The 26659-nt window shown below is 42.4% G+C and overlaps 1 protein-coding gene across 1 annotated transcript in view; it reads right to left on the reverse strand.

Moving 5' to 3' along the window:
* The window catches only part of SMPD2 (sphingomyelin phosphodiesterase 2), a 120708-nt gene that overhangs the window by 53353 nt on the left and 40696 nt on the right, over positions 1 to 26659 (reverse strand). The window contains exons 2-5 of the mRNA XM_053706796.1: positions 10202 to 10274; positions 8282 to 8378; positions 8123 to 8199; positions 7866 to 7959 (exon numbers count right to left, since the gene is read on the reverse strand). Of these exons, the coding sequence (XP_053562771.1) occupies positions 7866 to 7959; positions 8123 to 8199; positions 8282 to 8378; positions 10202 to 10251 (318 nt within the window). The 5' untranslated portion in view covers positions 10252 to 10274. The remainder of the gene's footprint in view (positions 1 to 7865; positions 7960 to 8122; positions 8200 to 8281; positions 8379 to 10201; positions 10275 to 26659) is intronic.

Consider the following 26659-nt stretch of genomic DNA (forward strand, 5'->3'; position numbering starts at 1 on the left):
GTATTATACTCCTTAAGCCAAAAAGAAAGAGAAGTTGCCGAAGCCTTTTGGCCTCTCCTCTGTCCAGAGTAGACAACAAACAAAGCAGATGTTTGACGAAAATCTTTAGTAGCTTGTAAATAATACTTTAAAGCACGAACCACATCAAGATTGTGTAATAGACGTTCCTTCTTTGAAGAAGGATTAGGACACAATGACGGAACAACAATCTCCTGATTGATATTCTTATTAGATACCACCTTAGGTAAAAACCCAGGTTTGGTACGCAAAACTACCTTATCTGCATGGAAGATCAGATAAGGGGAATCACATTGTAAGGCAGATAACTCGGAAACTCTACGAGCCGAGGAAATAGCTACCAAAAATAGAACTTTCCGAGATAAAAGTTTGATATCTATGGAATGAAGAGGTTCAAACGGAACCCCTTGAAGAACTTTAAGGACCAAATTTAAACTCCATGGCGGAGCAACAGGTTTAAACACAGGCTTGATTCGAACTAAAGCCTGACAAAATGCCTGAACGTCTGGAATATCCGCCAGACGCTTGTGCAAAAGAATAAACAGAGCCGAAATCTGTCCCTTTAAGGAACTAGCTGACAAACCTTTTCCAATCCTTCTTGGAGAAAAGATAATATCCTGGGAATCCTGACTTTACTCCATGAGTAACCCTTGGATTCACACCAATAAAGATATGTACGCCATATCTTATGATAGATTTTCCTGGTGACAGGCTTTCGTGCCTGAATTAAGGTATCAATGACTGACTCGGAGAAGCCACGCTTTGATAAAATCAAGCGTTCAATCTCCAGGCACTCAGTCTCAGAGAAATTAGATTTGGATGGTTGAAAGGACCATGAAGTAGAAGGTCCTGTCTCAGCGGCAGAGTCCATGGTGGAAAGGATGACATGTCCACCAGATCTGCATACCAAGTCCTGCGTGGCCACGCAGGCGCTATCAAGATCACCGATGCTCTCTCCTGCTTGATTTTGGCAATCAGATGAGGGAGCAGAGGAAACGGTGGAAACACATAAGCCAGGTTGAAGGACCAAGGTGCTGCTAGAGCATCTATCAGCGTCGCCTTGGGATCCCTGGACCTGGATCCGTAACAAGGAAGTTTGGCGTTCTGGCGAGACGCCATGAGATCCAGTTCTGGTTTGCCCCAACGATGAATCAATTGTGCAAACACCACCGGATGGAGTTCCCACTCCCCCGGATGAAAAGTCTGACGACGTAGAAAATCCGCCTCCCAGTTCTCCACACCTGGGATATGGATAGCTGATAGGTGGCAAGAGTGAATCTCTGCCCAGTGAATTATCTTTGAAACTTCTAACATCGCTAGGGAACTCCTTGTTCCCCCTTGATGGTTGATGTAAGCCACAGTCGTGATGTTGTCCAACTGAAATCTGATGAACCTCATTGTCGCTAGCTGAGGCCAAGCCTGAAGAGCATTGAATATCGCTCTTAGTTCCAGAATGTTTATTGGAAGGAGTGTCTCCTCCTGAGTCCAAGATCCCTGAGCCTTCAGGGAGTTCCAGACTGCCCCCCCAGCCTAGAAGGCTGGCATCTGTCGTTACAATTGTCCAATCTGGCCTGCGAAAGGTCATACCTTTGGACAGATGGACCCGAGATAGCCACCAGAGGAGAGAATCCCTGGTCTCTTGATCCAAATTTAGTAGAGGGGACAAATCTGTGTAATCCCTATTCCACTGACTGAGCATGCAGAGTTGCAGCGGTCTGAGATGTAGGCGTGCAAACGGCACTATGTCCATTGCCGCTACCATTAAGCCGATTACTTCCATACACTGAGCCACCGAAGGGCGAGAAGTGGGAAAAAAGAACACGGCAGGAATTTAGAAGTTTTGATAACCTGGACTCTGTCAGGTAAATCCTCATTTCTACAGAATCTATTAGAGTTCCCAGAAAGGAGACTCTTGTGAGAGGGGATAGAGAACTTTTTTCTTCGTTCACCTTCCACCCATGCGACCTCAGAAATGCCAGGACTATATCCGTATGAGACTTGGCAATTTGGAAATTTGACGCCTGTATCAGAATGTCGTCTAAATAAGGGGCCACTGATATGCCCCGCGGCCTTAGGACCGCCAGAAGTGACCCCAGAACCTTCGTAAAGATTCTTGGGGCTGTAGCTAACCCAAAGGGAAGAGCTACAAACTGGTAATGCCTGTTCAGGAAGGCAAACCTGAGAAACCGATGATGATCTTTGTGTATTGGAATGTGAAGATAAGCATCCTTTAAATCCACTGTAGTCATGTATTGACCCTCCTGGATCATAGGTAGGATGGTACGAATAGTCTCCATCTTGAATGATGGGACTCTGAGGAATTTGTTTAAGATCTTGAGATCTAAAATTGGTCTGAAGGTTCCCTCTTTTTTGGGAACCACAAACAGATTTGAGTAAAATCCCTGTCCCCGTTCCTCCTTTGGAACTGGATGGATCACTCCCATAACTAGAAGGTCTTGAACACAGTGTAAGAATGCCTCTCTCTTCATCTGGTTTGCAGATAATTGTGAAAGGTGAAATCTCCCTTTTGGAGGAGAAGCTCTGAAGTCCAGAAGATATCCCTGGGATACAATTTCCAACGCCCAGGGATCCTGGACATCTCTTGCCCAAGCCTGGGCGAAGAACGAAAGTCTGCCCCCTACTAGATCCATTACCGGATAGGGGGCCGATCATTCATGCTGTCTTAGAGGCAGCAGCAGGCTTTTTGGCCTGCTTACCTTTGTTCCAGGTCTGGTTAGGTCTCCAGACCGACTTGGACTGGGCAAAAGTTCCCTCTTGTTTTGCATTAGAGGAAGTTGATGCCGCACTAGCCTTGAAGTTTTCGAAAGGCACGAAAATTAGTCTGTTTGGCCCTTGATTTGGACCTATCCTGAGGAAGGGCATGACCTTTTCCTCCAGTAATATCAGAAATGATCTCCTTCAAACCAGGCCCGAATAGGGTTTGCCCCTTGAAGGGAATGTTAAGCAGCTTAAACTTTGAAGTAACGTCAGCTGACCATGATGGAGTCTCTACCTGTAAAGCCTCTTCCAGAGACTCAACCCAGAAAGCCGCAGCAGCAGTGACTGGGGCAATGCATGCACGGGGCTGTAGAATAAAACCTTGTTGAATAAACATTTTCTTAAGGTAATCCTCTAACTTTTTATCCATTGGATCTGAGAAAGCACAACTGTCCTCGACAGGGATAGTAGTTCGCTTAGCTAGGGTAGAAACAGCTCCCTCCACCTTAGGGACTGTCTGCCATAAGTCCCGTATGGTGGCATCTATCGGAAACATTTTCTTAAAAATAGGGGAGGGGGAGAGAACGGCACACCTGGTCTATCCCATTCCTTATTAATAATTTCTGTAAACCTTTTAGGTATTGGAAAAACATCAGTGCACACCGGCACTGCATAGTATTTGTCCAATCTACACAATTTTTTTGGCACTGCAATTGTATCACAGTCATTCAGAGCAGCTAAAACCTCCCTGAGCAATACGCGGATTTGTTCAAGCTTAAATTTAAATGTTGACATATCAGAATCAGGTTGAATCCTCTTCCCTGAGTCAGAAACATCACCCACAGAAAGAAGCTCTCCTTCCTCAGCTTCTGCATATTGTGAGGGAGTATCAGACATAGCTACAAAAGCGTCAGTATGCTCTGTATTTCTTCTAACACCAGAGCTATCTCGCTTTCCTCGAAACCCAGGTAGTCTGGATAATACCGCTGACAGTGTATTATCCATGACTGCCGCCATGTAAATTTTTTAAAGACAGAATATGATCTTTATTACTTAAAGTGAAATCAGTACATTTGGTACACATTCTAAGAGGGGGTTTACCATGGCTTCTAAACATAATGAACAAGGAGTTTCCTCTATGTCAGACATGTTTAAACAGACTAGCAATGAGACCAGCAAGCTTGGAAAACACTTTAAATCAAGTTAACAAGCAAAAAATAAAAACGGTACTGTGCCTTTAAGAGAAACAATTTTTGTCAGAAATTGAAAAACAGTGAAAAAAAGCAGTAAATCAAACAAAATGTTTTACAGTGTGTATAATAGGCTAACAGAGCATTGCACCCACTTGCAAATGGATGATTAACCCCTTAGATCAAAAAACGGATCAAAAAAACGATATAGACGTTTTTTAACAGTCACAACAAACTGCCACAGCACTTCTGTGGCCCTACCTTCCCAAACAAACGACTTTGGAAAGCCTAAGAGCCCTTTAGAGATGTCCTATAGCATTCAGGGTACTCCTGGAGGAAAGCTGGATGTCTCAGTCTGCAAAAGTTACTGCGCAATAAAGCGCTAAATTAGGCCCCTCCCACTCATGTCTAAACAGTCAAAAGCATAAGGAAACTGTTTCTGGGCAAATTTAAGCCAGCCATGTGGAAAAAAACTAGGCCCCAATAAAGTTTTATCACCAAAGCATATATAAAAACATTTAAACATTTCCAGCCAACGTTTTATATTGAAAATCTATAAGAGTATTACCTCTGAAAGTAAGCATGATACCAGTCACTATTAAATCACTGTATTCAGGCTTACCTTACATAAATCTGGTAACAGCAGCATTTTCTAGCATTTACATCTCTAGAATTTTTTTTTAACTGCACATACCTCATAGCAGGATAACCTGCATGCCATTCCCCAGCTGAAGTTACCTCTCTCTTCAGTTATGTGTGAGAACAGCAATGGATCTTAGTTACAACCTGCTAAGATCATAGAGATCACAGGCAGATTCTTCTTCTATTTTCTGCCTGGGACAAAAATAGTACAACTCCGGTACCATTTAAAAATAACAAACTTTTGATTGAAGAAAAAAACAACTTTGTTTCACCACTTCTCTCTTACTACTTCCATGCTTGTCGAGAGTTGCAAGAGAATGACTGGGTATGGCAGTTAGGGGAGGAGCTATATAGACAGCTCTGCTGTGGGTGTCCTCTTGCAACTTCCTGTTGGGAAGGAGAATATCCCACAAGTAATGGATGATCCGTGGACTGGATACACCTTACAAGAGAAACCTAAATATAGCTAAAATGACACTTCTAAACCATGAAATTTATAGAAAACTAAAAGATGAAGATGATCATCAGATTGCTGATTAATGATTGCATTTAAATATTTAAATGTGTATGGTGGACATTAAAAAAAATATGAATGATAAAAATTAATTATAAAATTACTAAAATGATAGTCGTCATTAGGTCAAAAACATCGCTGAATCAATTAGTTGATTTCTGGGCAGGGGTATTGGTGGTGCACATAAAGAAAGGACAGAACTCACAAACTTGGAAATAATCTTTTTAAGACAATCTTTTTTAGTTTTTCTGGAAGATATTATTTTAATGTTTTATAGCGATTCATGTTAAAAAAAACAGCCACAGGCTATAAAGTCCACCAAGCACAAGTTTCAGAACTGTAGCAAAGAAAAAAATGCTACTCAATGGGGTTGATTTATCAACCCATCAAGCTGCTAATTCCGTGCGAGCCTTCAGGCTCGCCAGAATTAGGAGTTAAGAAGCAGCTAGCTGTGCAGGGGGAGTACTGCACAAGCATTTCACGAGAAATACTTGTGAAATGTTAAATGCCGACAGCGTATGCTGTCAGCGTTTATCGATGTCCGCCTGCACAATGATAAATCAGCCCCATATGAGCTTTCAAGAGGAATCTTGAAGAAACTTAGCTTCAAACTCAATGGAGACTTTGGCTAAAAAGAAGATACTAGACAATAAATGTGTCTTAAAAGAATAACTATTTGAAAGAGGGAGAGCTGCCACCACTTAAGGGTAGAGTTAGCGGATGTGAAAGGAGATATCTCCACACCCATCAGACACGTTTTCACTAAATAGGAAATATTTATTACCACGTTACTATACCACTTTAATGCCAAATAATTATGCCATTTTCCTCTTCAGAATTTATCTTAGAAGAGATGCTTTGTGGAAAATGGGCAGCCTTACAGAGGCAGGAGACCATTGAGAGGGAGGTATAGAGTTCTAAGCTTCTTACAAGCAATTAGGCCTGACACACCTTACTCGCTCAGCTTGCTTTTGGGGAAGACATGACACAATAGTTTTGGATATTTTGTAAGTTGTTAATGTTATTTTGTGTATCGCATGTTACTTTAGTTAAAAGTGAAACCCTGAAGCTGTTGGACTTACATATTGTCATTGCATCTAGAACCTTCTTGATGGACAATGTTTCTTTATTTTAACTTGCTTACCATTACTGCATTGCTTTGATATCAAGTACTGTAAATGTACAACTCATATTTATATGTAACAGTCCTATGCTTCTTATCTAAATAAAGTTATAAAAAAAAACAAGAATAAATATTGTTATCCTTATATAAATTCCAATTTTTCAATGGATCCTCTTCTCCATTCTTCAGCTCAGAAAATCTCAACTATGGCTGAAATATTTTCCAAACTTGCAACAAAGACGTGTGCCCCACACTTCAGCCCAGGATCTCGCTTCTAAGTTGACTTTACTTTACCAGGGACTTTTCAGCAATTTTTTCAAAATACAAGCCTGGCTTCCTTTCATCTCAAATAGAATGTTGTGCGTCTGGAGACCATTGGCACTCAGTTACCATTCACTTTTCTCTCTCCAGCTCTCAGTTCAGATCTCTATAGTCAATGAGTCAACTTCTGCTTGAGGTAAGGAGATGAGAAAGCAAAGTAGGGTAGCTTAAACCTAGAGCTATTCATTGTTAATGTGGCAAGTTGGAATTTGCATGGGTTTCGGTAATCAAAAGAGCTTTGAGTTTAATGCTCAGCTCAGTGCAGCTGTGTTGCCCTTTGTGGACACTGAGGCTGCATACATAACCCTAGAGTGACATTAGTTGCCCTTCACTGATTTACAGAAAATCCATTAATATGTGAAACAACAGCTTTAGCAGACTGGTCAGAGGCTGCTCAGTTAATGATTTCTTCCCATGGAGATAAGCAAACAAATTAGTTTCCAGACCAATGATCTGTATAAATGATCAGTTAAATCTAACACATTACTGAGTTAATTAGTTTAAGTACTGAGCTGTCAGGAGTTCACACTAGAGTATTATTGTTATTATGATGACTCAATTTTTAATACAGTTACTCGCAGTCCCTTTACAACTTATACACTGACTGCATGTGGCCTAATTTTGTTTATTTCACATGAAGAGACGGGTTCTTTTTTATCCATTTCTAATTTATACAAAACACCCAGGCACTATATCAGGACACCTGTATAAGTCAACTTGTTTTAGATGTTTACATCACATAAAAATAAATATAACACAGACAAACACTATATATATATATATATATATATATATATATATATATATATATATATATATATATGTGTGTGTGTAAGTATTATATTTATTATATTTAATACATATTTACAACTTGATCCTGTAGTTTAAAGAATTCATTTGCAAAGACATAAAGATACTTCTAGAATCAAGACAACTAGTCTTTTAAAGCATACCATGATGTTAATACAAAATTCTGTAAGAAAAAAAAAACAGTCTAACAAACTATCTAGGAATTTTGCCCTGATTGCAAAGTTGCGGCTGTTAAAATAATTGCCACAGTATAACCATGGACAGAATGCAGCAATAGTAGTGGAGTAGGAAGGTCACTGCACTCTTTTGCAACCATGGGGTTACCTCTAATATCAACCCTTCCCCTTGCACATAAGCTTTACCTGCACATCAGTCAAGATTGTCTAGTACAACACTGTGGCAGTAGGACATCACAGGTGGATTTTGCCAAGCATAAGATCAATGCCAAAGAGATTCTAGCCGCATCATTGTGATTGGAGATCTCATGGCTGTTGCATAGCAACCAGATTCTATTGAAGTGCTTTCTTACCATGTATGGGAATCCGTTGAGAGAGAACTGATGCTGAAGACAGTCCATGATTGGAAACCGAGAAAAGACACAAAGGCCACTTCCAATAACTCCACTAAAAAAAAATATAATAAGATAAAGAGTTAAGAGGAAAACAAAAGAAAGTGTAAACATATAAATAAATTATATGTAAAAAGAGGGAAAGAGAAAAAGATGGAGAATTTCCTCAAGCTAGAAAATGATTTGGGCTCTATTAGTCTTATGGGCTACTCACACACCTCTTGAAGTGGTGAGTATATGGGAATTCCACAGAAAGGCGTTGTTTTAGCTCTGAATAGTCAATGTCACTCCAGATCTACAAAGAAAAGAAAAGTATAAGACTGCAGAGTTAAAAAAACAAAAACAAATTTGAAGTCCAATCGTATTTGTTCACTCACCTCTTGAAGTAGAACCAGGTCATATTGCCCCTCTATGACTAGATAACCAATCTTAGCAAGGCGCTCCTTGCGCTTCTTACTAAGGATGCGAAGGGCCCTGAAAAGGGGAGAAAATAAATACATATATATAGTAACACAATGGAAGCACTCTCTGGTCCTTTTTTAATCCTGTGATATTTATTAATGTGACGTTTTGGGGACAAACTCACCTTCCTTAGACAAGCCAACACAGCAAACAAATGTGTTTAAATACCATAAGCCCCACTCCCAGTGAGTAAAAATTTTGCCATAATAGTTGCCATGGTGATCCTTATAGTGTATATACAAAGTATCCCTTTATAGTATAAGTGGCATATAGTTGCTATTATTCAAATACATTGGTTAAAAAAAAAAATCAATATTTAGAGAGTACTCATATATTAATGTGTGTTTGAAAAAAAAAATACATACTGTGTATTGAATCGTTAGTGTATTACCAGTGTCTTTATCAGATAACCAGCATATTATGTACCAAACATGACCGGACAATGTAGATAGGATAACGCCAAGATTTATGTACACTCGAGATCATTAGGACAGTAGATGATTACCCCAAGAGTGGGTAACAAACATAGACGTCGCACCGGTAACTATAGCAACCGCCTGTCAACACAAACAGAGTGTCTGTGGATGATGACGTAGGAGATGCACCAGGAGTTGGCCTTACACGCTCCTGCCATAGATCATCGTGCTGGTTCCGAAAATAAATTTAATGGACTGTTTTGTGTAAGACCTGTGAGTGCCTTTCTCCTATATTGATCATATATATATATATATATATATATATAGACACACTCTAGTGTTAAAGCCTGTGTATACCTATATATACCTATCCCTCTATCTCTATTTCTATCCCTATCCATCTATCCCTCTATTTCTATCCCTTTATCCCTCTATCCCTCCATCTATCTATACCTATCCTTATATCTCTATCCGTCTATCTCTAACCCTATATCCCTATCCCTCTATCTCTATCCATATCCCTCTATCTCTATCCATATCCCTCTATCTCTATCCATATCCCTCTATCTCTATCCCTATATACCTATCCCTCTATCTCTATCCATATCCCTCTATCTCTATCCATATCCCTCTATCTCTATCCCTATATACCTATCCCTCTATCTCTATCCATATCCCTCTATCCCTATCCCTCTATCTCTATCCCTATTTCTCTTTATTTTTCTCCAGTGTAGGATCCCCCTAACCATCCAATCTCCTTGATCCCCCCTCAAACAGCTCTCTAACCCTCCCCCCTATTGCCACCATCTTAAGTACTGGCTGCTGTCTGCCAGTACCTATAAAATCTTTTTTTTATTATTATTAATTTTAAAAAAAATTCTGTAGTGTACTGGTCCCACCACCTCCCCCCTCCCTCGATCGCCATTAAGTACCGCACCCCAAACCCTTTTCTGTAGTGTAGCTGCCCCATCCCTCCCAGTTCCTTTAAGAAAATAATTTCTGTAGCATAAGGCCCTACCACTACCTTTCCTTTTCTCCCCCCTCCGCTGCTGAGCCCCCCACCTGCCACCCGCCTCCAGCCCACACCTCCCGCCGTCACCATCCGGCCCACAGTGTCACCAATAGCGCTCTGGCTCCATATGCGGCAGATGCCTGGAGCTTCAGGAGCTCCAGCTCTCGGCTGTAACTTAACAGCTGAGGGTGCTAGAGCTTCCTGAAGTTATCTTGCGCCTGCGGTTAAGGCCAGGTTTGTTTGTCCTTGTGCAGTCTCTACTGCTCATGACTGCATCGGACAAACATACTTGGCCTTTTATAATATAGGATGTATGGAAAGTAGGTCAGGAGTGCATGAATATTCAAGTGAAAATTGAAAGCGAAAAAATTAAAATCATCTAAAGATAATATCCTTTTAAAACTCACCAGCAATTCAGGTCAAAAATTTTGAGCTCTACAGAGTTCTGTGGCTGCATCCTGAGACTGGCTCTTAGACTTTCTATAAAGAAAACAGAGAATGGTAAGCTATAAATATGATTTCAAATTTCTGTATAAAAAGAGTCATAATTTAGTACCTTGTACGTAGTCTTTTATCACGTTATTAATCTATCTGAAGAAATTTTGAATACTTAAAGGTACATTGAACTGTACATTTGGTTTCCTCTAAATATGTTTCCAATTACTTGTTATACCAGCTGCAGGGTATAAAAATATGGGATATTGCTCCTTTAGGTTTAGAGCTTGTAATTTTTGCACTACAAAGTCCCTTTAAAGGGGCAGTAAACACCTTGAAAATATTTTAAATAAAATAATTATGCATAATGAGATAACTTTACATTATGATTATTTATTTATCCCCTTATGTCATTTAGCTCTGAAAAACAGAATTTATGCTTACCTGATAAATTTCTTTCTCTTGTGATGTATCGAGTTCACGGATTCATCCATACTTGTGGGATATTCTCCTTCCCAACAGGAAGTGGCAGAGAGAGCACCCACAGCAGAGCTGTCTATATAGCTCCTCCCTTAGCTCCGACCCCCAGTCATTCGACCGAAGGCTAGGAAGAAAAAGGAGAAACTATAAGGTGCAGTGGTGACTGAAGTTTTTAAAATAAAAATATACTACCTGTCTTAAACAGACAGGGTGGGCCGTGGACTCGATACATCACAAGAGAAAGAAATTTATCAGGTAAGCATGAATTCTGTTTTCTCTTGTGAGATGGATCGAGTCCACGGATTCCTCCATACTTGTGGAATACCAATACCAAAGCTTTAAGACACGGATGAAGGGAGGGACAAGACAGGTACCTTAAACGGAAGGCACCACTGCTTGTAGAACCTTTTTTCCAAAAATAGCCTCCGAAGAAGCAAAAGTATCGAATTTGTAAAATTTGGAAAAAGTATGAAGCGAAGACCAAGTCGCCGCCTTACAAATCTGTTCCACATAAGCCTCATTTTTAAAAGCACATGTGGAAGCCACTGCTCTAGTAGAATGAGCAGTAATTCTTTCAGGAGGCTGCTGGCCAGCAGTCTCATAAGCCATACGGATGATGCTTTTCAGCCAAAAAGAAAGAGAGGTAGCCGTAGCCTTTTGACCTCTCCGCTTACCAGAATAGACAACAAACAATGAAGATGTTTGACGGAAATCTTTGGTTGCTTGTAAGTAGAACTTTAAAGCACGAACCACATCAAGATTGTGCAACAGACGTTCCTTCTTTGAAGAAGGATTAGGACACAGCGAAGGAACAACAATTTCCTGATTGATATTCCTATTAGAAACAACCTTAGGAAGGAACCCAGGTTTGGTACGTAAAACCACCTTATCTGCATGGAAAACAAGATAAGGGGAATCACACTGTAAAGCAGATAACTCAGAAACTCTTCGAGCCGAAGAGATAGCTACTAAAACAAAACTTTCCAAGATAGAAGCTTAATATCTATGGAATGCATAGGTTCAAACAAAAACCCTTGAAGAACATTAAGAACCAAGTTTAGGCTCCATGGCGGAGCAACAGGTTTAAATACAGGCTTGATCCTGACCAATGCCTGACTAGATGATTGAATGTCTGGAACATCTGCCAGACGTTTGTGTAAAAGAATAGACAAAGCAGATATTTGTCCCTTTAAGGAACTAGCTGATAATCCCTTCTCCAATCCTTCTTGGAGAAAGGACAAAATTCTAGGAATCCTAATCTTACTCCATGAGTAACCCTTGGATTCACACCAATAAAAATATTTGCACCAAATCTTATGATAGATTTTCCTGGTGACAGGCTTTCTAGCCTGAATCAGGGTATCAATGACCGACTCAGAGAAATCACGCTTTGATAGAATCAGGCGTTCAATCTCCAAGCAGTCAGACGCAGAGAAATTAGATTTGGATGCTTGAACGGACCTTGGATTAGAAGGTCCTGCCTCATTGGCAGAGTCCACGGTGGAACAGATGACATGTCCACCAGGTCTTCATACCAAGTCCTGCGTGGTCACGCAGGTGCTATCAGAATCACCAAAGCTCTCTCCTGCTTGATTCTGGCCACCAGACGTGGGAGGAGAGGAAACGGTGGAAATACATAAGCCAGATTGAAGGACCAGGGCACTGCTAGAGCATCTATCAGTACCGCCTGGGGATCCCGGGACCTGGACCTGTAACGAGGAAGTTTGACGTTCTGTCGGGACGCCATCAGATCCTATTCTGGTGTGCCTCATAGCTGAGTCAGCTGGGCAAATACCTCCGGATGGAGCTCCCACTCCCCCGGATGAAAAGTCTGACGACTTAGGAAATCCGCCTCCCAGTTCTCTACCCCTGGGATATGGATTGCTGAGAGATGGCAAGAGTGATCCTCCGCCCATCGTATTATTTTGGTTACCTCCATCATCGCTAGAGAACTCTGTGTTCCTCCTTGATGATTGATATAGGCTATAGTCGTGATGTTGTCCGACTGAAATCTGATGAATTTGGCCGCAGCTAGCTGAGGCCACGCCTGAAGCGCATTGAATATCGCTCTCAGCTCTAGAATGTTTATCGGGAGGAGAGATTCCTCCCGAGACCATAAGCCCTGTGCTTTCAGGGATTTCCAGACTGCACCCCAGCCTAGCAGGCTGGCATCTGTCGTTACTATGAGCCACTCTGGCCTGCGGAAACACATTCCCTCAGACAGGTGGTCCTGAGACAACCACCAGAGAAGAGAATCTCTGGTCTCTGGGTCCAGATGCAGTTGAGGAGATAAATCTGCATAATCCCCATTCCACTGTTTGAGCATGCATAGTTGCAGTAGTCTGAGGTGTAGGCGGGCATAAGGAACTATGTCCATTGCCGCTACCATGAGTCCGATTACCTCCATACACTGAGCCACTGATGGCCGAGGAATGGAATGAAGAGCTCGGCAAGTGATTAAAAGTTTTGATTTTCTGACCTCCGTCAGAAATATTTTCATTTCTACCGAGTCTATCAGAGTCCCTAGGAAGGAAACTCTTGTGAGAGGGACGAGAGAACTCTTTTTTATGTTCACCTTCCACCCGTGAGATCTCAGAAAAGCCAACACGATGTCCGTGTGAGACTTGGCTAGCTGGAAAGTCGACGCATGAATTAAGATGTCGTCTAGATAAGGCGCCACTGCTATACCCTGCGGTCTTAGAACCACCAAAAGAGACCCTAGCACCTTTGTGAAAATTCTGGGAGCCGTGGCCAACCCGAAAGGAAGGGCCACAAACTGGTAATGCCTGTCCAGAAAGGGGAATATGAGAAATTGATGATGATCTCTGTGAATAGGGATGTGTAGATACGCATCCTTTAAATCCACGGTAGTCATATATTGACCCTCCTGGATCAGAGGAAGAATAGTCCGAATAGTCTCCATCTTGAAAGATGGTACTCTGAGGAATTTGTTTAGAATTTTGAGATCCAAGATCGGTCTGAAAGTTCCCTCTTTTTTGGGAATCACAAACAGGTTGGAGTAAAAACCTAGCCCTTGTTCCGCTCTTGGAACTGGGCGGATTACTCCAATGGTATGTAGGTCTTCTACACAGCGTAAGAACGCCTCTCTCTTTGTCTGGTTTGCAGACAATTGAGAAATGTGAAATCTCCCCCTTAGGGGGGGGGGGGGAGTCTTTGAAGTCCAGAAGATATCCTTGGGACACAATTTCTAAAGCCCAGGAATCGTGAACATCTCTTGCCCAAGCCTGAATGAAGAGAGAGAGAGTCTGCCCCCTACTAGATCCGGTCCCGGATCGGGGGCTACCCCTTCATGCTGTCTTAGAGGCAGCAGCAGGCTTCTTGGCCTGTTTACCTTTGTTCCAAGCCTGGTTAGGTCTCCAGACTGACTTGGATTGGACAGAATTCCCCTCTTGCTATGCTGCAGGGGAAGCTGAAGCGGGACCACCCTTGAAGTTCCAAAAGGAACGAAAATTATTTTGTTTGGTCCTCATCTTATTTTTTTTATCCTGAGGGAGGGCATGGCCTTTCCCTCCAGTAATGAAATAATTTCTTTCAGTGCAGGCCCGAATAGGGTCTTTCCTTTGAAAGGGATGTTCAACAATTTAGATTTTGATGACACATCAGCAGACCAGGACTTAAGCCATAACGCCCTGCATGCTAAAATGGCAAAACCTGAATTCTTTGCCGCTAATTTAGCCATTTGGAAAGCGGCATCTGTAATGAAAGAATTAGCCAACTTAAGGGCCTTAATTCTATCCATAATATCCTCTAATGGAGTCTCCACTTGGAGAGCCTCTTCCAGAGCCTCAAACCAGAAAGCAGCTACAGTAGTTACAGGAACAATGCATGCAATAGGTTGGAGAAGAAAACCTTGATGAACAAAAATTTTCTTTAGGAGACCCTCTAATTTTTTATCCATAGGATCTTTGAAAGCACAACTGTCTTCAATAGGTATAGTTGTACGCTTAGCAAGAGTAGAAATTGCTCCCTCCACCTTAGGAACAGTCTGCCACGAGTCCTGTATGGTGTCAGATATGTTAAACATTTTCTTAAAAACAGGAGGGGGAGCGAACGGAATACCTGGTCTATCCCACTCCTTAGTAACAATAGTCACAATCCTCTTAGGGACTGGAAAAACATCAGTGTAAACAGGAACCTCTAAGTATCTGTCCATTTTACACAATTGCTCTGGGACCACTATAGGGTCACAATCGTCTAGAGTAGCTAATACCTCCTTGAGCAATAAGCGGAGGTGTTCAAGCTTAAATTTAAAGGCCGTCATATCAGAATCTGTCTGAGGGAGCATCTTTCCTGAATCAGAAATCTCTCCCTCAGATAACAAATCCCTTACCCCTACTTCAGAACATTGTGAGGGTATATCGGATATGGCTACTAAAGCGTCAGACGGCTCAGCATTGGTTCTTAACCCAGAGCTGTCACACTTTCCTTGTAAACCAGGCAGTTTAGAGAAAACCTCTGTGAGGGTTTTATTCATAACTGTGGCCATGTCTTGTAAAGTAAATGAATTAGACGCACTAGAGGTACTTGGCGTCACTTGTGCGGGCGTTACTGGTTGTGACACTTGGGGAGAGCTAGATGCTAAACCCTCATTTCCTTCTAACTGAGAATCATCTATTGCAGTATTTTTAAGTGCTAAAATATGCTCTTTATAATATATATACATATTAGTGCAAGTGGGACACATTCTAAGTGGGGGTTCCACAATGGCTTCTAAACACATAGAACAAGGATTTTCCTTGGTGTCAGACATGTTAAACAGGCTAGTAATGTAACAAGCAAGCTTGGAAAACACTTTAATCAAAGTAAATAACACTTTAAACAAAAACGGTACCTTTAAGAGAAAAAAAGCTGCACAAACTCTGCAAAACAGTGTAAAAAAGCAGTAAACAAAACGAAATTTTTACAGTAGCATCATAAAGCCTTAGTAACTTTGCACCACTAAGCAAATAAACAACCCCTTAATGTAAAAACCGGATTGAAAAAACTTCAAAACCGGTAAAATAACGTTCAGCACCTTGCCACAGCTCTGCTGTGGCGCCTACCTGCCCTTTAGGAACGATTTGTGGGGGAAAAAACCTCTTTACAGCCCTCAAATACAGCAGGAACCTCTGGAGAAGTAGCTGGATGCTTCTGAGGTAAAGTTAACTAGGCCCCTCCCACCTCACTCGATGTTATGGGGCCTAAAAGAAACTCCACAGTGTGTTTCTTAAACTAGCCATGTGGGTAAATAACCCTTAAACAAGCCACAAAGACCCCTTAAAGTCCCTCAAAAAAGGTTATATTTGTAATTAAACCAAAACGTTTTTTCATATCAGTGTCACCAGTAACTATGAGCCCTTTATGCAAGCTTGGATTCCTCTTTTACTGAATACAGCTTACCTTTCCCTCATGGGGATATTTCCAGCCTTTTCTAGAAATAACACAGTCTGTCTAGAAAAAAATAGACTGAACATACCTTAATGCAGTTTAGCCTGCAAACTGTTCCCCCAACTGAAGTTTTCCTGTACTCTTCAGCCCTTGTGAGAACAGCAGTGGATTTTAGTTACAAAATGCTAAGATCATCATCCATTTTCTGCCAGAGAGTAAATAGTACACACCGGTACCATTTAAAGTAACAAACTTTTGCTTGAGAAAATAAAAACTAACATTTTTGTCACCACACTCACTTTGCCCTTCCCAGCAGTTAAGCAGGCCGAGAGAATGACTGGGGGGGGCGGAGCTAAGGGAGGAGCTATATAGACAGCTCTGCTGTGGGTGCTCTCTCTGCCACTTCCTGTTGCGAAGGAGAATATCCCACAAGTACGGATGAATCTGTGGACTCGATACATCTTACAAGAGAAATTGAGGATTTTTTAATGCTCAGAATTTAAATTGCACCCGTCAGATTAATCAAAGGATAACACTGCTACATATATGTCCCTAATAGGCTTTAGCTGATAACAACTGCAAAACAATGCACTTTATACTAATATTATGACCACGGCTGGCTAACCGTGTTGTCTGCAAACTAAAGCCCAAATTAGCTACTTCAAATAAGGCAATTGGTGGGTGGGGCTTGGCTATTGAAAGACATATAAAGCAAACAAGATGTTAATCTACCCTTCAAAGAAACATACAGGTGTAAAAACAAAAACAAAATTTATACATACCTGATAAATTTCTTTCTTTCCAGACATGGAGAGTCCACAACATTATTCCAATTACTAGTGGGATATTCAACTCCTGGCCAGCAGGAGGAGGCAAAGAGCACTCCAGCAAAGCTGTTAAGTGTAACTTCCATTACCCATAAACCCCAGTCATTGAGCCAAAGGAAAATGGAAAAAGAAGAAACACAAGGGTGAAAAGGTGCCTGAGGTTTACTCAAAAAAACTGCTGAATTATAATTAAAAAGAGGGCGGGGTCGTGGACTCTCCATGTCTGAAAAGAAAGAAATTTATCAGGTAAGCATACATTTTGTTTTCTTTCCTATGACATGGAGAGTCCACAACGTCATTCCAATTACTAGAGGGAACCAATACTCAAGCTAGAGGACATGGAATGAACAGGGAGGTTGAAAAAGCCAGGACCTAAACAGAAGGCACCACCGCTTGAAGAACCTGTCTCCCAAAGGAAGCCTCGAAGGTAGCCTTGTAGAATTTGGAAAAAGTATGCAGAGAGGACCATGTTTCCGCCTTGCAAATCTGTTCCACAAAAGCTTCATTTTTGAAAGCCCAAGAAGAGGAGACAGCCCTAGTGGAATGAGCCGTAATTCTCTCAGGAGGCTGCTGTCCAGCAGTCTCATAAGTCAAACAAATTAAACTTCTCAACCAGAGAGACAGAGTAGTAGAAGTGGCCTTCTGACCCTTACGCTTTCCAGAGAAAACAAGAAACAGGGCAGAAGATAGACGAAAATCTTTAGTAGCTTGTAAGTAAAAGTTTAGAGTCTACACAACATTTAAGTTATGCAAAAGAAATTCCTTATGAGAAGAATGATCAGGACAAAAGGAAGGAACAACAATTTCCTGATTAATGTTTTGATCCGACACCACCTTAGGGAGAAACTCCAATTTAGTCAGAAGGACCGCCTTATCAGCATGAAAAACAAGGTACGGGGAATCAAACTGCAGCGCTGAAAGCTCAGACACTCTGCGAGCTGAAAAAATAGCAACAAGAAACAAAACCTTCCAAGATAACAATTTTATATCAACAACATGCATGAGCTCAAACGGGTTGCTGCAAAACTTTAAGAACTAAATTAAGGCTCCACAGGGGAGCAACAGGTTTAAACAAAAGCCTGATTCTAACCAGGGCCTGAACAAAGGCTTGAACATCTGGTAAGTCTGCCAGACGTTTGTGCAAAAGGATAGATAATGCAGAAATCTGACCCTTTAGAGTACTGACCGATAAACCCTTCTCCAGGCCTTCCTGAAGAAAAGACAAAATCCGGGGAATTCTCACTCTGCTCCAGGAGAGCCCTTTAGATTCGCACCAATAAAGATATTTACGCCATATCTTATGGTAAATCTTGCGAAAAACAGAAAAAAAACATGTCTAGACAGAACTAGGTGTTCAATCTCAGAGCAGTCAGCTTCAGAGAATCTAGGTTTGGATGGAGGAAAGGATCCTGAATTAGAAGGTCCTTCCTTTGAGGTAACCTCCAAGGAGGTAGAGATGACATCCTTACCAGATCCGTGAACCAGATCCTGTGAAGCCATGCAGAAGCTATTAGGATCACTGATGCTCTCTCCTGTTTGATACGAGCAATGACTCGTGGAAGGAGAGCAAACGGAGCAAAAAGATATGCCAGAGAGAACATCCAAGGAACTGCCAGAGCATCTATCAGAATGGCCTGAGTATCTCTTGACCTTGAACCGTACTTTGGAACGTTGGCGTTTTGGCTGGACGCCATCAGGTCCAACTCTGGAACCCCCCACCTGACGGTTATTTGAGAGAACCCTTCCGAATGGAGAGCCCACTCCCCGGGATGAAAGGTCTGTCTGCTCAGAAAATCTGCCTCCCAGTTGTCCACTCCTGGAATGTGGATGGCAGATAGGAAACAATTGTGAGCTTCCGCCCAGTGCAGAATGCGAGTCACCTCCTTCATGGCTAAGAAACTCCGAATCCCTCCCTGGTGGTTGATCTGATGAAAAAGACAGTTGAGGCCATGCTGATAGAGCATTGAAGATGGCTCTCAACTCCAAAATGTTTATGGGAAGAGAGGACTCTTCCTGAGACCACAGGCCCTGAGCCTTCAGAGAACCCCAAACAGCTCCCCAGCCTGACAGGCTGGCATCCGTAGTCACAATTTCCCAGGAAGGTCTCAGAAAACAAGTGCTCCAAAACAGATGCTCCTGTGACACCCACCATGAGAGAATCTCTTGATAGGGAGTCCAGATTTCTCCTTTGTGATAAATCCGAATGGTCTCCATTCCATTGACGGAGCATGCAAAGCTGCAGCGGTTGCAAATGGAACCGAGCAAAAGGGATGATGTCCATGAATGCCACCATCAAACCAATCACCTACATACATTGAGCCACTGATGGACAAAATGCAGACTGGAGAGAAACACAGGAAGCAAGAAGTTTGTTATTTCTGACATCCGTCAGGAAAATCTTCATAGACAGGGAATCTATTATAGTCTCTAGGAAACACACTTTGGTAGATGGAACTAGAGAACTTTTTTCCAAATTCACTTTCCACCCGTGGGAACGTAGAAAAGACAACAGCATCTCTGTAGGAGATTGGGCTAGTTGAAAAGATGATGCCTGCACCAAGATGTCATCTAGATAAGGTTCCACAGCAATTCCCTGGGATCTGATCACTGCCAATAGTGCCCCCAAAACCTTTGTGAATATTCTGGGAGCCGTGGCCAGATCAAACGGAAGTGCAACAAATTGGAAGTGCTTGTCCAGAAAGGCAAACCTCAGATACTGGTGGTGTTCCCTGTGAATGGGAACATAAAGGTATGCGTCCTTCAGGTCTATGGTCGTCATAAACTGACCTTCCTGAACCAAAGGAAGAATGGAACGAATAGTTTCTCTTTTGAAGGACGGAACCCTGAGGAATTTGTTGAGACACGAGGTCTAGAATGGGCCAAAAAATTCCTTCCTTTTTGGGAACCACAAAGAGATTTAAATAAAATCCGAGACCCTGTTCTCTTAGAGGAACTGGAACAATAACTCCCAGGGAGGATAGGTCCTTTACACAGTTTATTTGGTTTGAGGATAGTCTTGACAGGAGAAATCTGCCCCTTAGAGGGCAAGACTTGAATCCCATTCTGTAAAGCTGGGATAATATGTCCACTGCCCAAGGATCTGGGACATCGCGTATCCAGGCTTGACGAAAAAGAGAAAGCCTGCCCCCCACGTGATCCACACTGGAATCGGGGGCCGGCACCTTCATACTGATTTAGAGTCAGCAGAAGGCTTCTTGTTCTGTTTTCCCTTGTTCCAGGGCTGGTTGGATTTCCAAGTGGATCTGGATTGGTCAGGTTTGGAAGAGGAGGACTTTTGTCCCTTAAAGTTACGAAAGGAACAAAAATTAGAAGTCTGACGACCTCTAGGTCTTTTTTTCTTGTCCTGAGGTAGAAAAGATCCCTTTCCGCCCGTAATCTCTGAAATGATCTCCGCCAGACCAGGTCCAAACAGAGTCTTTCTCTTATAAGGTAAAGCCAAAAGCTTGGCCATAGAAGAAACGTCGGTCGATCAAGATTTTAACCACAGAGCCCTGCAGGCTAGTACTGTGGAGCTAGACATTTTAGCTCCCAGACAAATTATCTGCATGTTGGCATCACAGATAACGGTATTGGCCAATTTGAGAGCTTTGATCCTATCTTTGATCTCCTCTACTGTAGTTTCATCTGCAATAAGATCAGACAATGAATCGCACCAATAAGATGCTGTTCCCGCAACCGTAGCAATACTCGCTGCAGGTTGCCACTGTAATCCTTGAAGGATGTACATCTTTTTTAAGTAAGCCTCTAGCTTCTTATCCATTGGATCCTTTTAAAGAGCAACTGTCCTCTATAGGAATGGTAGTTCTCTTGGCAAGAGTAGAAATAGCTCCTTCTACTTTAGGAACAGTGCGCCATGAGTCATGAATAGAGTCAGCAACAGGAAACATCTTCTTAAAAACAGGGGAAGGGGAAAAAGGAACCTCTGGCTTATCCCATTCCTGAGCAATAATTTCAGACATCTTCCTAGGGACAGGAAAAACCTCCTCAGAAGATGGGGAATCATAAACTCTATCCAATTTAGAAGACTTTGTGGGGTTGACAGCAACCGAAGGTTCAGAGTCGTCTAAAGTAGCTAGAACCTCTTTCAGTAGTAACCGGAGGTGTTCAAGCTTAAATCTAAAATTAACCTCTTCAGTTTCTGAAGATGTTTCCGCTAAAGTGTCAGAGTCGGAGATCTCACCTTCAAAAGCTACTGAAGTATTCTCCTCATCAGACACCTGAGAAAAATTGGCTAACACAGACCTAGAGTCAGAAGCCTTTACCATCAGGCAGATGTTTAGATTTCCTCTTACGCTTACCCGAGAAAGGGAAAGCTGACAAAGAAGAAATCTGAGCGGCAAAATCCCCAGGTAAATAAACACCCCCAGGTGGATGTCACGCACAGCATTATCCTGAGAGACAGTAGGCTCAGAAGGGAGTAATTTGTCTTTAAATTTTAAAGTCTTAGACAAGAGGAGCAAAATTGAATTGGCAATTTGGGCCTCTAAACATAGTAAACATTTATCCATAGAAATTGACTGATCCTGTTCTGAGTCCATGGCTGTAATGTAACAGGTTCCACAAGTAAACGTATAAGCAAATAAGCCCTAATAGTCCCTATAATCCTCAATTGCCTTAGAAATAATTATAAAGACCCAGGTTACATAATAAAGGATATCCTTTACTGTTAACCTCTTACATCCCTTAGCCAAATGTCAGATCTAATACTATGTGCCAAATATATTGCCCCCATATAAATCCTTTAAATGATAAGGATTATTATGTCCCAGAAAAAAGGATCTGAAAAACAGAATTTATGTTTACCTGATAAATTTCTCTCTCCTACGGTGTATCCGGTCCACGGCTTCATCCTTACTTGTGGGATATTCTCAATCCCTACAGGAAGTGGCAAAGAGAGCACACAGCAGAGCTGTCCATATAGCTCCCCTCAGGCTCCGCCCCCCCCAGTCATTCGACCGACGGTTAAGAGAAAAAGGAGAACCATAGGGTGCAGTGGTGACTGTAGTTTACAAAAAATAAATTTAAACCTGACCAAAATGCCAGGGCAGGCCGTGGACCGGATACACCGTAGGAGAAAGAAATTTATCAGGTAAACAAAAATTCTGTTTTCTCCTACATTGGTGTATCCGGTCCACGGCTTCATCCTTACTTGTGGGAACCAATACCAAAGCTTTAGGACACGGATGAAGGGAGGGAACAAGTCAGGTAACCTAAACGGAAGGCACCACTGCTTGCAAAACCTTTCTCCCAAAAATAGCCTCCGAAGAAGCAAAAGTATTGAATTTGTAAAATTTGGCAAACGTATGCAGTGAAGACCAAGTCGCTGCCTTACAAATCTGTTCAACAGAAGCCTCATTCTTGAAAGCCCATGTGGAAGCCACAGCTCTAGTAGAGTGAGCTGTAATTCGTTCAGGAGGCTGCCTTCCAGCAGTCTCATAAGCCAACCGGATGATGCTTTTCAGCCAGAAAGACAGAGAGGTCGCAGTCGCCTTTTGACCTCTCCTCTTGCCAGAATAGACGACAAACAAGGACGATGTTTGTCTGAAGTCTTTAGTTGCTTTTAGATAAAATTTTAAATAACGAACCACATCAAGATTGTGTAACAGATGTTCCTTGTTAGAAACTGGATTAGGACACAGAGAAGGAACAACTATTTCCTGGTTGATATTCTTATTGGAAACCACTTTTGGAAGAAAACCAGGTTTGGTACGTAAAACGACCTTATCTGTATGAAACACCAGATAGGGTGAATTACACTGCAAAGCAGACAATTCAGAAACTCTTCTAGCAGAAGAAATAGCTACTAAAAACAAAACTTTCCAAGATAGTAACTTAATATCTATGGAATGTAGAGGTTCAAACGGAACCCCTTGAAGAACTGAAAGAACTAAATTTAGACTCCATGGAGGAGCCACAGGTCTGTAGACAGGCTTGATTCTGACTAAAGCCTGTACAAACGCCTGAATATCTGGCATGGCTGCCAGACGCTTGTGTAACAAAACAGACAGAGCAGATATCTGTCCCTTTAAAGAACTGGCTGACAGACCTTTCTCCAATCCTTCTTGGAGAAAAGATAGTATCCTTGGAATCCTAATCTTACTCCATGAGTAACCCTTGGATTCGCACCAGCAAAGATATTTCCGCCATATCTTATGGTAAATTTTCCTGGTGACAGGCTTTCTAGCCTGGATCAGAGTATCTATAACTGATTCCGAAAACCCACGCTTAGCTAGAATCAAGCGTTCAATCTCCAAGCAGTCAGTTGCAGAGAAACTAGGTTTGGATGTTCGAATGGACCTTGAATTAGAAGGTCCTGCCTCAAAGGCAGCTTCCATGGTGGAACCGATGACATATTCAACAGGTCTGCATACCAAGTCCTGCGTGGCCACGAAGGAGCTATCAGAATTACCAAAGCCTTCTCCTGTTTGATCGTGGCTACTAGCCGGGGGAGAAGGGGAAACGGTGGAAAGACATAAGCTAGATTGAACGACCAAGGCGCTACTAAGGCATCTACCAATGTCGCCTTGGGATCCCTGGACCTGGACCCGTAACGTGGAAAGTCTGACGACTCAGATAATCCGCTTCCCAGTTGTCCACTCCTGGGATGTGAATTGCTGATAGATGGCAGGAGTGATCCTCTGCCCATTTGATGATCTTGGATACCTCTCTCATCGCCAGGGAACTCTTTGTTCCCATCTGATGATTGATGTACGCTACAGTCGTCATGTTGTCCGACTGAAATCTGATGAATTTGGCCTCCGCTAGTTGAGGCCATGCCTGGAGCGCATTGAATATCACTCTCAATTCCAAAATGTTTATCGGGAGAAGAGATTCTTCCTGAGACCATAGACCCTGAGCCTTCAGGGACTCCCAGACCGCGCCCCAGCCTAAGAGGCTGGCGTCGGTCGTGACAATGATCCACTCCGGTCTTCGGAAACTCATTCCCTGAGACAGGTGATCCTGAGACAACCACCAGAGGAGTGAGTCTCTGGTTTGCTGGTCCATCTGAATCTGAGGAGACAAATCTGCATAATCCCCATTCCATTGTTTGAGCATGCACAGTTGCAATGGTCTTAAATGAATTCGAGCAAAGGGAACCACGTCCATTGCCGCAACTATTAGTCCTATTACCTCCATGCACTGAGCTATGGAGGGTTGAGGAATGGATTGAAGAACTCGACAAGTGTTCAAACGTTTTAATTTCCTGACCTCTGTCAGAAAGATTTTCATTTCTACCGAGTCTATTATTGTTCCCAGGAAGGGAACCCTTGTGAACGGGGACAGAGAACTTTTTTCTATGTTCACCTTCCACCCGTGAGACCTTAGAAAGGCTAGAACAATGTCCGTATGAGCCCTTGCTTTGTGAAAGGACGACGCCTGTATTAAAATGTCGTCTAGGTAAGGTGCTACAGCAATGCCCCTTGGCCTTAGCACCGCTAGAAGGGACCCTAGCACCTTTGTGAAAATTCTGGGAGCAGTGGCCAATCCGAAGGGAAGAGCCACGAACTGGTAATGCTTATCCAGAAAGGCGAACCTCAGAAACTGATGGTGATCTTTGTGGATAGGAATATGCAGGTACGCATCCTTTAAGTCCACGGTAGTCATATATTGACCCTCCTGGATCATTGGTAAAATTGCCCGAATGGTTTCCATTCTGAATGATGGAACTCTGAGGAATTTGTTTAGGATCTTTAAGTCCAGGATTGGCCTGAAAGTTCCTTACTTTTTGGGAACTACAAACAGGTTTGAGTAAAATCCCAGTCCTTGTTCTGCTGTTGGAACTGGGTGTATCACTCCCATTTTTAAAAGGTCTTCTACGCAATGTAAGAATTCCTGTCTCTTTATCTGGTCTAAAGATAAGCGAGACATGTGGAACCTTCCCCTTGGAGGAAGGACCTTGAATTCTAGAAAATACCCCTGAGAGACAATTTCTAGTGCCCAGGGGTCCGGAACATCTCTTGCCCAGGCCTGAGCAAAGAGAGAAAGTCTGCCCCCTACTAGATCCGGTCCCGGATCGGGGGCTACCCCTTCATGCTGTCTTGGTAGCAGGCTTTTTGGCCTGTTTACCCTTGTTCCAGCCTTGCAATGGTTTCCATGCTGGTTTGGGCTGGGGTGTGTTATCCTCTTGCCTAGTGGCTGAAGAGGTAGAAGCCGGTCCGTTCCTGAAATTGCGAAAGAAACGAAAATTAGACTTACTTTTAGCTTTGAACGACACATCCGCCGACCACGATTTTAGCCAAAGCGCTCTACGCGCCACTATTGCGAAACCAGAATTTTTCGCCGCTAATTTAGCTAACTGAAAAGCGGCATCTGTAATGAAAGAATTAGCCAACTTCAGGGCGTGAATTCTATCCATGACTTCATCATAAGAAGTCTCCTTCTGGAGCGAGTTTTCTAATTCCTCAAACCAAAAAGCAGCTGCAGTGGTTACAGGAATAATGCAAGAAATTGGTTGAAGAAGAAAACCTTGTTGAAAAAAATTTTTCTTAAGTAAACCTTCTAATTTTTTATCCATAGGATCTTTGAAAGCGCAACTGTCTTCTATTGGTATAGTTGTGCGCTTAGCTAGCGTTGAAACTGCCCCCTCTACCTTAGGGACTGTCTGCCACACGTCCCTTCTGGGGTCAACAATGGGGAACATTTTCTTAAATATAGGAGGGGGAACAAAAGGTACACCTGGCTTCTCCCACTCCTTATTCACTATATCCGCCACCCTCTTAGGTATCGGAAACGCATCAGTGTGTACTGGGACCTCTAAGAATTTATCCATTTTACACAATTTTTCTGGGACCACCAAAGGGTCACAATCATCAAGAGTAGCTAGGACCTCCTTAAGTAGAGCGTGGAGGTGTTCTAGCTTAAATTTAAATGCTATGGTATCAGGCTCTGCCTGCTGAGAAACTTTTCCTGTGTCAGAAATTTCTCCCTCAGACAGGCCCTCCCTCACCGCCAAGTCAGATTGATGTGAGGGCACTACATTGAAATTATCCTCTGCGTCTGCTTGCTCATTTTCTGTATTTAAAACTGAGCAATCACGCTTCCTAGGAAAAGCTGGCAGTTTGGATAGAAATGCTGCGAGAGAATTATCCATTACTGCTGCTAACTGTTGCATAGTAATAGCAATTGGCGCGCTAGATGTACTGGGCATCGCTTGCGCGGGCATAGCTGGTGTTGACACAGAAGGAGAGGATAGTGAGCAATCCTCACTACCTTCAGCTAAAGAATCATCTTGGGCTATATCTTTAAGTGTGATTGTACGGTCCTTAAGCTGTTTGGACGCTATGGCACACTTCACACATAAATTTAATGGGGGAACCACCTTGGCCTTTGAACATACAGAACATAGGTTATCTGAAGGGTCAGACATGTTTGACAGACTTAAACAGATCTTCAATGCAATAAAAATTATTTTTGACAAAAACGTTACTGTGTCTTTAAATAATAAAAGTGCACACTTTATTACTAAAACATCAAAAAAACATCAAATAAACATCCGATTTTAATGAAATTTTCACCACAGTGTCTTAATGCTTTGAAAGGATTGCTCACAAATTTTCAGACCAATTAACCCCTTAATGCCCAAACCGGAGCTAATAACAGCAATTAACCGGTTAAAAACACTACAGTACTATGCCACAGCTTCCACTGTGACCCTTACCTTCCATAGGCCTAGATTTGGAGTTCGGCGGTAGCCGTCAAAACCAGCGTTAGAGG

The sequence above is a fragment of the Bombina bombina genome, chromosome 3, assembly GCF_027579735.1.
Source record: "Bombina bombina isolate aBomBom1 chromosome 3, aBomBom1.pri, whole genome shotgun sequence".
Classification (NCBI taxonomy): Eukaryota; Metazoa; Chordata; class Amphibia; order Anura; family Bombinatoridae; genus Bombina; species Bombina bombina.